This window comes from Leptodactylus fuscus, chromosome 2 (genome assembly GCF_031893055.1).
Source record: "Leptodactylus fuscus isolate aLepFus1 chromosome 2, aLepFus1.hap2, whole genome shotgun sequence".
Lineage (NCBI taxonomy): Eukaryota > Metazoa > Chordata > Amphibia > Anura > Leptodactylidae > Leptodactylus > Leptodactylus fuscus.
The window spans coordinates 283,373,052-283,385,244 of record NC_134266.1 but is presented as its reverse complement, the minus strand read 5'-3'; the positions used below and the strand labels follow the sequence as shown (position 1 = coordinate 283,385,244).

The window sequence follows — 12,193 nt, the reverse complement described above, 5'->3', positions numbered from 1 at the left end:
TCCCATCGTACCATCCCTAGTGACCCCGGTACTTACAGTCAGTACATGGAGGTAAGTCCTGACTCCCATCATACCATCCTAGTGACCCCGGGACTTACAGTCAGTACATGGAGGTAAGTCCTGACTCCCATCGTACCATCCCTAGTGACCCCTGGTACTTACAGTCAGTACACAGAGGTAAGTCCTGACTCCCATCGTACCATCCCTAGTGACCATGGTACTTACAGTCAGTACATGGAGGTAAGTCCTGACTCCCATCGTACCATCCCTAGTGACCCCCAGTACTTACAGTCAGTACATGGAGGTAAGTCCTGACTCCCATCTAACCATCCCTAGTGACCCCTGGTACTTACAGTCAGTACATGGAGGTAAGTCCTGATTCCCATCGTACCATCCCTAGTGACCCCGGGACTTACAGTCAGTACATGGAGGTAAGTCCTGACTCCCATCGTACCATCCCTAGTGACCCCTGGTACTTACAGTCAGTACATGGAGGTAAGTCCTGACTCCCATCGTACCATCCTAGTGACCCCCGGTACTTACAGTCAGTACATGGAGGTAAGTCCTGACTCCCATCGTACCATCAAAGTGACCCCGGTACTTACAGTCAGTACATGGAGGTAAGTCCTGACTCCCATCGTACCATCCTAGTGACCCCCAGTACTTACAGTCAGTACATGGAGGTAAGTCCTGACTCCAATCGTACCATCCCTAGTGACCCCGGTACTTACAGTCAGTACATGGAGGTAAGTCCTGACTCCCATCGTACCATCCCTAGTGACCCCTGGTACTTACAGTCAGTACATGGAGGTAAGTCCTGACTCCCATCGTACCATCCCTAGTGACCCCCAGTACTTACAGTCAGTACATGGAGGTAAGTCCTGACTCCCATCATACCATCCTAGTGGACCCCCAGTACTTACAGTCAGTACATGGAGGTAAGTCCTGACTCCCATCGTACCATCCTAGTGACCCCCAGTACTTACAGTCAGTACATGGAGGTAAGTCCTGACTCCCATCGTACCATCCCTAGTGACCCCCAGTACTTACAGTCAGTACATGGAGGTAAGTCCTGACTCCCATCGTACCATCCTAGTGACCCCCAGGTACTTACAGTCAGTACATGGAGGTAAGTCCTGACTCCCATCGTACCATCCCTAGTGACCCCCAGTACTTACAGTCAGTACACGGAGGTAAGTCCTGACTCCCATCGTACCATCCCTAGTGACCCTGGTACTTACAGTCAGTACATGGAGGTAAGTCCTGACTCCCATCGTACCATCCCTAGTGACCCCGGTACTTACAGTCAGTACATGGAGGTAAGTCCTGACTCCCATCGTACCATCCTAGTGACCCCGGTACTTACAGTCAGTACATGGAGGTAAGTCCTGACTCCCATCGTACCATCCTAGTGACCCCCGGTACTTACAGTCAGTACATGGAGGTAAGTCCTGACTCCCATCGTACCATCCCTAGTGACCCCCAGTACTTACAGTCAGTACATGGAGGTAAGTCCTGACTCCCATCGTACCATCCCTAGTGACCCCCAGTACTTACAGTCAGTACATGGAGGTAAGTCCTGACTCCCATCGTACCATCCCTAGTGACCCCCAGTACTTACAGTCAGTACATGGAGGTAAGTCCTGACTCCCATCGTACCATCCCTAGTGACCCCGGTACTTACAGTCAGTACATGGAGGTAAGTCCTGACTCCCATCGTACCATCCTAGTGACCCCCAGTACTTACAGTCAGTACACAGAGGTAAGTCCTGACTCCCATCGTACCATCCTAGTGACCCCCAGTACTTACAGTCAGTACACAGAGGTAAGTCCTGACTCCCATCGTACCATCCCTAGTGACCCCGGTACTTACAGTCAGTACACAGAGGTAAGTCCTGACTCCCATCGTACCATCCTAGTGACCCCGGGACTTACAGTCAGTACATGGAGGTAAGTCCTGACTCCCATCGTACCATCCCTAGTGACCCCGGTACTTACAGTCAGTACATGGAGGTAAGTCCTGACTCCCATCGTACCATCCCTAGTGACCCCGGTACTTACAGTCAGTACATGGAGGTAAGTCCTGACTCCCATCGTACCATCCTAGTGACCCCCAGTACTTACAGTCAGTACATGGAGGTAAGTCCTGACTCCCATCGTACCATCCCTAGTGACCCCGGTACTTACAGTCAGTACATGGAGGTAAGTTCCTGACTCCCATCGTACCATCCCTAGTGACCCTGGTACTTACAGTCAGTACATGGAGGTAAGTCCTGACTCCCATCGTACCATCCCTAGTGACCCCGGTACTTACAGTCAGTACATGGAGGTAAGTCCTGACTCCCATCGTACCATCCTAGTGACCCCGGTACTTACAGTCAGTACATGGAGGTAAGTCCTGACTCCCATCGTACCATCCCTAGTGACCCTGGTACTTACAGTCAGTACATGGAGGTAAGTCCTGACTCCCATCGTACCATCCCTAGTGACCCTGGTACTTACAGTCAGTACATGGAGGTAAGTCCTGACTCCCATCGTACCATCCCTAGTGACCCCTGGTACTTACAGTCAGTACATGGAGGTAAGTCCTGACTCCCATCGTACCATCCCTAGTGACCCCGGTACTTACAGTCAGTACATGGAGGTAAGTCCTGACTCCCATCGTACCATCCTAGTGACCCCCGGTACTTACAGTCAGTACATGGAGGTAAGTCCTGACTCCCATCGTACCATCCTAGTGACCCCCAGTACTTACAGTCAGTACATGGAGGTAAGTCCTGACTCCCATCGTACCATCCTAGTGACCCCGGTACTTACAGTCAGTACATGGAGGTAAGTCCTGACTCCCATCGTACCATCCTAGTGACCCCGGGACTTACAGTTAGTACATGGAGGTAAGTCCTGACTCCCATCGTACCATCCTAGTGACCCCGGTACTTACAGTCAGTACATGGAGGTAAGTCCTGACTCCCATCGTACCATCCCTAGTGACCCCTGGTACTTACAGTCAGTACATGGAGGTAAGTCCTGACTCCCATCGTACCATCCCTAGTGACCCCGGTACTTACAGTCAGTACATGGAGGTAAGTCCTGACTCCCATCGTACCATCCCTAGTGACCCTGGTACTTACAGTCAGTACATGGAGGTAAGTCCTGACTCCCATCGTACCATCCTAGTGACCCCGGTACTTACAGTCAGTACATGGAGGTAAGTCCTGACTCCCATCGTACCATCCCTAGTGACCCCTGGTACTTACAGTCAGTACATGGAGGTAAGTCCTGACTCCCATCGTACCATCCTAGTGACCCCGGGACTTACAGTCAGTACATGGAGGTAAGTCCTGACTCCCATCGTACCATCCCTAGTGACCCCGGTACTTACAGTCAGTACATGGAGGTAAGTCCTGACTCCCATCGTACCATTCCTAGTGACCCCGGTACTTACAGTCAGTACATGGAGGTAAGTCCTGACTCCCATCGTACCATCCTAGTGACCCCGGTACTTACAGTCAGTACACGGAGGTAAGTCCTGACTCCCATCGTACCATCCTAGTGACCCCTGGTACTTACAGTCAGTACATGGAGGTAAGTCCTGACTCCAATCGTACCATCCCTAGAGATCCCGGTACTTACAGTCAGTACACAGAGGTAAGTCCTGACTCCCATCATACCATCCCTAGTGACCCCTGGTACTTACAGTCAGTACATGGAGGTAAGTCCTGACTCCCATCGTACCATCCCTAGAGATCCCGGGACTTACAGTCAGTACATGGAGGTAAGTCCTGACTCCCATCATACCATCCCTAGTGACCCCTGGTACTTACAGTCAGTACATGGAGGTAAGTCCTGACTCCCATCGTACCATCCCTAGTGACCCTGGTACTTACAGTCAGTACATGGAGGTAAGTCCTGATTCCCATCGTACCATCCCTAGTGACCCCGGTACTTACAGTCAGTACATGGAGGTAAGTCCTGACTCCCATCATACCATCCTAGTGACCCCGGGACTTACAGTCAGTACATGGAGGTAAGTCCTGACTCCCATCGTACCATCCCTAGTGACCCCTGGTACTTACAGTCAGTACACAGAGGTAAGTCCTGACTCCCATCGTACCATCCCTAGTGACCATGGTACTTACAGTCAGTACATGGAGGTAAGTCCTGACTCCCATCGTACCATCCCTAGTGACCCCCAGTACTTACAGTCAGTACATGGAGGTAAGTCCTGACTCCCATCTAACCATCCCTAGTGACCCCTGGTACTTACAGTCAGTACATGGAGGTAAGTCCTGATTCCCATCGTACCATCCCTAGTGACCCCGGGACTTACAGTCAGTACATGGAGGTAAGTCCTGACTCCCATCGTACCATCCCTAGTGACCCCTGGTACTTACAGTCAGTACATGGAGGTAAGTCCTGACTCCCATCGTACCATCCTAGTGACCCCGGTACTTACAGTCAGTACATGGAGGTAAGTCCTGACTCCCATCGTACCATCAAAGTGACCCCGGTACTTACAGTCAGTACATGGAGGTAAGTCCTGACTCCCATCGTACCATCCCTAGTGACCCCGGTACTTACAGTCAGTACATGGAGGTAAGTCCTGACTCCCATCGTACCATCCCTAGTGACCCCTGGTACTTACAGTCAGTACATGGAGGTAAGTCCTGACTCCCATCGTACCATCCCTAGTGACCCCCAGTACTTACAGTCAGTACATGGAGGTAAGTCCTGACTCCCATCATACCATCCTAGTGACCCCCAGTACTTACAGTCAGTACATGGAGGTAAGTCCTGACTCCCATCGTACCATCCTAGTGACCCCCAGTACTTACAGTCAGTACATGGAGGTAAGTCCTGACTCCCATCGTACCATCCCTAGTGACCCCCAGTACTTACAGTCAGTACATGGAGGTAAGTCCTGACTCCCATCGTACCATCCTAGTGACCCCCAGTACTTACAGTCAGTACATGGAGGTAAGTCCTGACTCCCATTGTACCATCCCTAGTGACCCCAGTACTTACAGTCAGTACACGGAGGTAAGTCCTGACTCCCATCGTACCATCCCTAGTGACCCTGGTACTTACAGTCAGTACATGGAGGTAAGTCCTGACTCCCATCGTACCATCCCTAGTGACCCCGGTACTTACAGTCAGTACATGGAGGTAAGTCCTGACTCCCATCGTACCATCCTAGTGACCCCGGTACTTACAGTCAGTACATGGAGGTAAGTCCTGACTCCCATCGTACCATCCCTAGTGACCCCCAGTACTTACAGTCAGTACATGGAGGTAAGTCCTGACTCCCATCGTACCATCCCTAGTGACCCCCAGTACTTACAGTCAGTACATGGAGGTAAGTCCTGACTCCCATCGTACCATCCCTAGTGACCCCCAGTACTTACAGTCAGTACATGGAGGTAAGTCCTGACTCCCATCGTACCATCCCTAGTGACCCCGGTACTTACAGTCAGTACATGGAGGTAAGTCCTGACTCCCATCGTACCATCCTAGTGACCCCCAGTACTTACAGTCAGTACACAGAGGTAAGTCCTGACTCCCATCGTACCATCCTAGTGACCCCCAGTACTTACAGTCAGTACACAGAGGTAAGTCCTGACTCCCATCGTACCATCCCTAGTGACCCCGGTACTTACAGTCAGTACACAGAGGTAAGTCCTGACTCCCATCGTACCATCCCTAGTGACCCCCAGTACTTACAGTCAGTACATGGAGGTAAGTCCTGACTCCCATCATACCATCCTAGTGACCCCCAGTACTTACAGTCAGTACATGGAGGTAAGTCCTGACTCCCATCGTACCATCCCTAGTGACCCCAGTACTTACAGTCAGTACACGGAGGTAAGTCCTGACTCCCATCGTACCATCCCTAGTGACCCTGGTACTTACAGTCAGTACATGGAGGTAAGTCCTGACTCCCATCGTACCATCCCTAGTGACCCCGGTACTTACAGTCAGTACATGGAGGTAAGTCCTGACTCCCATCGTACCATCCCTAGTGACCCCGGTACTTACAGTCAGTACATGGAGGTAAGTCCTGACTCCCATCGTACCATCCCTAGTGACCCCGGTACTTACAGTCAGTACATGGAGGTAAGTCCTGACTCCCATCGTACCATCCCTAGTGACCCTGGTACTTACAGTCAGTACATGGAGGTAAGTCCTGACTCCCATCGTACCATCCCTAGTGACCCCTGGTACTTACAGTCAGTACATGGAGGTAAGTCCTGACTCCCATCGTACCATCCCTAGTGACCCCCAGTACTTACAGTCAGTACATGGAGGTAAGTCCTGACTCCCATCGTACCATCCCTAGTGACCCCGGTACTTACAGTCAGTACATGGAGGTAAGTCCTGACTCCCATCGTACCATCCTAGTGACCCCCAGTACTTACAGTCAGTACACAGAGGTAAGTCCTGACTCCCATCGTACCATCCTAGTGACCCCCAGTACTTACAGTCAGTACACAGAGGTAAGTCCTGACTCCCATCGTACCATCCCTAGTGACCCCGGTACTTACAGTCAGTACACAGAGGTAAGTCCTGACTCCCATCGTACCATCCTAGTGACCCCGGGACTTACAGTTAGTACATGGAGGTAAGTCCTGACTCCCATCGTACCATCCCTAGTGACCCCGGTACTTACAGTCAGTACATGGAGGTAAGTCCTGACTCCCATCGTACCATCCCTAGTGACCCTGGTACTTACAGTCAGTACATGGAGGTAAGTCCTGACTCCCATCGTACCATCCTAGTGACCCCCAGTACTTACAGTCAGTACATGGAGGTAAGTCCTGACTCCCATCGTACCATCCCTAGTGACCCCGGTACTTACAGTCAGTACATGGAGGTAAGTCCTGACTCCCATCGTACCATCCCTAGTGACCCCTGGTACTTACAGTCAGTACATGGAGGTAAGTCCTGACTCCCATCGTACCATCCCTAGTGACCCTGGTACTTACAGTCAGTACATGGAGGTAAGTCCTGACTCCCATCGTACCATCCTAGTGACCCCTGGTACTTACAGTCAGTACATGGAGGTAAGTCCTGACTCCCATCGTACCATCCCTAGTGACCCCGGTACTTACAGTCAGTACATGGAGGTAAGTCCTGTCTCCCATCGTACCATCCCTAGTGACCCCGGGACTTACAGTCAGTACATGGAGGTAAGTCCTGACTCCCATCGTACCATCCTAGTGACCCCCAGTACTTACAGTCAGTACATGGAGGTAAGTCCTGACTCCCATCGTACCATCCCTAGTGACCCCGGTACTTACAGTCAGTACATGGAGGTAAGTCCTGACTCCCATCGTACCATCCCTAGTGACCCTGGTACTTACAGTCAGTACATGGAGGTAAGTCCTGACTCCCATCGTACCATCCCTAGTGACCCCGGTACTTACAGTCAGTACATGGAGGTAAGTCCTGACTCCCATCGTACCATCCTAGTGACCCCGGGACTTACAGTCAGTACATGGAGGTAAGTCCTGACTCCCATCGTACCATCCCTAGTGACCCCGGTACTTACAGTCAGTACATGGAGGTAAGTCCTGACTCCCATCGTACCATCCTAGTGACCCCGGTACTTACAGTCAGTACATGGAGGTAAGTCCTGACTCCCATCGTACCATCCCTAGTGACCCTGGTACTTACAGTCAGTACATGGAGGTAAGTCCTGACTCCCATCGTACCATCCCTAGTGACCCTGGTACTTACAGTCAGTACATGGAGGTAAGTCCTGACTCCCATCGTACCATCCCTAGTGACCCCTGGTACTTACAGTCAGTACATGGAGGTAAGTCCTGACTCCCATCGTACCATCCCTAGTGACCCCGGTACTTACAGTCAGTACATGGAGGTAAGTCCTGACTCCCATCGTACCATCCTAGTGACCCCGGTACTTACAGTCAGTACATGGAGGTAAGTCCTGACTCCCATCGTACCATCCTAGTGACCCCCAGTACTTACAGTCAGTACATGGAGGTAAGTCCTGACTCCCATCGTACCATCCTAGTGACCCCGGTACTTACAGTCAGTACATGGAGGTAAGTCCTGACTCCCATCGTACCATCCTAGTGACCCCGGGACTTACAGTTAGTACATGGAGGTAAGTCCTGACTCCCATCGTACCATCCTAGTGACCCCGGTACTTACAGTCAGTACATGGAGGTAAGTCCTGACTCCCATCGTACCATCCCTAGTGACCCCTGGTACTTACAGTCAGTACATGGAGGTAAGTCCTGACTCCCATCGTACCATCCCTAGTGACCCCGGTACTTACAGTCAGTACATGGAGGTAAGTCCTGACTCCCATCGTACCATCCCTAGTGACCCTGGTACTTACAGTCAGTACATGGAGGTAAGTCCTGACTCCCATCGTACCATCCTAGTGACCCCGGTACTTACAGTCAGTACATGGAGGTAAGTCCTGACTCCCATCGTACCATCCTAGTGACCCCGGGACTTACAGTCAGTACATGGAGGTAAGTCCTGACTCCCATCGTACCATCCCTAGTGACCCCGGTACTTACAGTCAGTACATGGAGGTAAGTCCTGACTCCCATCGTACCATTCCTAGTGACCCCGGTACTTACAGTCAGTACATGGAGGTAAGTCCTGACTCCCATCGTACCATCCTAGTGACCCCGGTACTTACAGTCAGTACACGGAGGTAAGTCCTGACTCCCATCGTACCATCCTAGTGACCCCTGGTACTTACAGTCAGTACATGGAGGTAAGTCCTGACTCCAATCGTACCATCCCTAGAGATCCCGGTACTTACAGTCAGTACACAGAGGTAAGTCCTGACTCCCATCATACCATCCCTAGTGACCCCTGGTACTTACAGTCAGTACATGGAGGTAAGTCCTGACTCCCATCGTACCATCCCTAGAGATCCCGGGACTTACAGTCAGTACATGGAGGTAAGTCCTGACTCCCATCATACCATCCCTAGTGACCCCTGGTACTTACAGTCAGTACATGGAGGTAAGTCCTGACTCCCATCGTACCATCCCTAGTGACCCTGGTACTTACAGTCAGTACATGGAGGTAAGTCCTGATTCCCATCGTACCATCCCTAGTGACCCCGGTACTTACAGTCAGTACATGGAGGTAAGTCCTGACTCCCATCATACCATCCTAGTGACCCCGGGACTTACAGTCAGTACATGGAGGTAAGTCCTGACTCCCATCGTACCATCCCTAGTGACCCCTGGTACTTACAGTCAGTACACAGAGGTAAGTCCTGACTCCCATCGTACCATCCCTAGTGACCATGGTACTTACAGTCAGTACATGGAGGTAAGTCCTGACTCCCATCGTACCATCCCTAGTGACCCCCAGTACTTACAGTCAGTACATGGAGGTAAGTCCTGACTCCCATCTAACCATCCCTAGTGACCCCTGGTACTTACAGTCAGTACATGGAGGTAAGTCCTGATTTAGTGACCCTGGTACTTACAGTCAGTACACGGAGGTAAGTCCTGACTCCCATCGTACCATCCCTAGTGACCCCCTGTACTTACAGTCAGTACATGGAGGTAAGTCCTGACTCCCATCGTACCATTCCTAGTGACCCCGGTACTTACAGTCAGTACATGGAGGTAAGTCCTGACTCCCATCGTACCATCCCTAGTGACCCCGGTACTTACAGTCAGTACATGGAGGTAAGTCCTGACTCCCATCGTACCATCCTAGTGACCCCGGTACTTACAGTCAGTACATGGAGGTAAGTCCTGACTCCCATCGTACCATCCTAGTGACCCCGGTACTTACAGTCAGTACATGGAGGTAAGTCCTGACTCCCATCGTACCATCCCTAGTGACCCCGGTACTTACAGTCAGTACAGGGAGGTAAGTCCTGACTCCCATCGTACCATCCCTAGTGACCCCGGTACTTACAGTCAGTACACGGAGGTAAGTCCTGACTCCCATCGTACCATCCTAGTGACCCCGGTACTTACAGTCAGTACACGGAGGTAAGTCCTGACTCCCATCGTACCATCCCTAGTGACCCCGGTACTTACAGTCAGTACATGGAGGTAAGTCCTGACTCCCATCGTACCATCCCTAGTGACCCCGGTACTTACAGTCAGTACATGGAGGTAAGTCCTGACTCCCATCGTACCATCCCTAGTGACCCCGGTACTTACAGTCAGTACATGGAGGTAAGTCCTGACTCCCATCGTACCATCCTAGTGACCCCGGTACTTACAGTCAGTACATGGAGGTAAGTCCTGACTCCCATCGTACCATCCTAGTGACCCCGGGACTTACAGTCAGTATATGGAGGTAAGTCCTGACTCCCATCGTACCATCCTAGTGACCCCGGTACTTACAGTCAGTACATGGAGGTAAGTCCTGACTCCCATCGTACCATCCTAGTGACCCCGGGACTTACAGTCAGTATATGGAGGTAAGTCCTGACTCCCATCGTACCATCCTAGTGACCCCGGTACTTACAGTCAGTACATGGAGGTAAGTCCTGACTCCCATCATACCATCCCTAGTGACCCCGGTACTTACAGTCAGTACATGGAGGTAAGTCCTGACTCCCATCATACCATCCCTAGTGACCCCGGTACTTACAGTCAGTACACAATGTTGGGTAGATTAGATATCACACACTGGGCACTGCTATGGGGTAAGTGTCTGTACCCACCACCCTACTCTTGGCTGTATACGGTAGATGAAGAGGTAACACTCACGGTCAGGTTCTCCATGGTCGCGGTCTCCGCTGCTGTCCCGGACAGACCCTGCGCTGTCACTGCTGCCACTGCTGTCGTCTCTCGCTGTCTCACCTGCGCCTCCCAGCTCTGTCTCTCCAGGGTCATTATGGAAAGAATAAGCCTGCCTTCTGCTCCCCGGCCCCCGGGGGACGCCCCACTGAGAACATTAAATCCGTTTCTCTTGTTGCTGTTTTTTCACTTTGCAGTTAACCCCTGTGGTGCTGGAGAGGTGGCTGCACCTGATACCCTGTGAGGGCTGGAAGGGCCTGGAGGACAGCGAAGGGTTAACCCTATTCATATCTCGGGCCAGAGAGAACCTGGAGGGGAAAATCTCAGTCACACGACTAGTTGTGTCCCCGAGAGAGGACACACTGGCAGGGGGCGACACCACCCCACTGCCCCCAACCCTAAATGTGTATTACCAAGGGAATACAGCCCCAATACACCATATACTAATAACTACCAGCAGGAGGCGCTATTATCTAAAGACAGCAGGTTATAGCAACACCACTCAGGTAGTTACTCCTGGCACAGCATTGGCATGGAGGAGGTAAGAAGGCGTGCAACTCTATAGGGAATCAATACATATAAGAGAGAATCTCTACTGTAAGAGCGGTCACATTGTAAGAGAATCTCTACTGTAAGGGCGGTCACATTATAAGAGAGAATCTCTACTGTAAGAGCGGTCACATTATAACTGAATCTCTACTGTAAGGGCGGTCACATTATAAGAGAGAATCTCTACTGTAAGAGCGGTCACATTATAACTGAATCTCTACTGTAAGGGCGGTCACATTATAAGAGAGAATCTCTACTGTAAGAGCGGTCACATTATAACTGAATCTCTACTGTAAGGGCGGTCACATTATAAGAGAGAATCTCTACTGTAAGAGCGGTCACATTATAAGAGAATCTCTACTGTAAGAGCAATCACATTATAAGAGAGAATCTCTACTGTAAGAGCGGTCACATTATAAGAGAGAATCTCTACTGTAAGAGCGGTCACATTATAAGTGAATCTCTACTGTAAGAGCGGTCACATTATAAGAGAGAATCTCTACTGTAAGAGCGGTCAAATTATAAGAGAATCTCTACTGTAAGAGCGGTCACATTATAACTGAATCTCTACTGTAAGGGCGGTCACATTATAAGAGAGAATCTCTACTGTAAGAGTGGTCACATTATAAGAGAATCTCTACTGTAAGAGCAATCACATTATAAGAGAGAATCTCTACTGTAAGAGCGGTCACATTATAAGAGAGAATCTCTACTGTAAGAGCAATCACATTATAAGAGAGAATCTCTACTGTAAGAGCGGTCAAATTATAAGAGAATCTCTACTGTAAGAGCGGTCACATTATAACTGAATCTCTACTGTAAGGGCGGTCACATTATAAGAGAGAATCTCTACTGTAAGAGTGGTCACATTATAAGAGAATCTC

At 50.7% G+C, this 12,193-nt stretch overlaps 1 protein-coding gene across 1 annotated transcript in view; it reads right to left on the bottom strand.

Moving 5' to 3' along the window:
• LOC142194235 (short transient receptor potential channel 2-like) overlaps positions 1–10,745 on the bottom strand; it is a 247,375-nt gene extending 236,630 nt beyond the window's left edge. Inside the window, 1 exon segment of the mRNA XM_075263250.1 lies at positions 10,731–10,745. Coding sequence (XP_075119351.1) covers positions 10,731–10,745 — 15 coding nt within the window.
• Between the last annotated feature and the right edge of the window lie 1,448 nt (positions 10,746–12,193).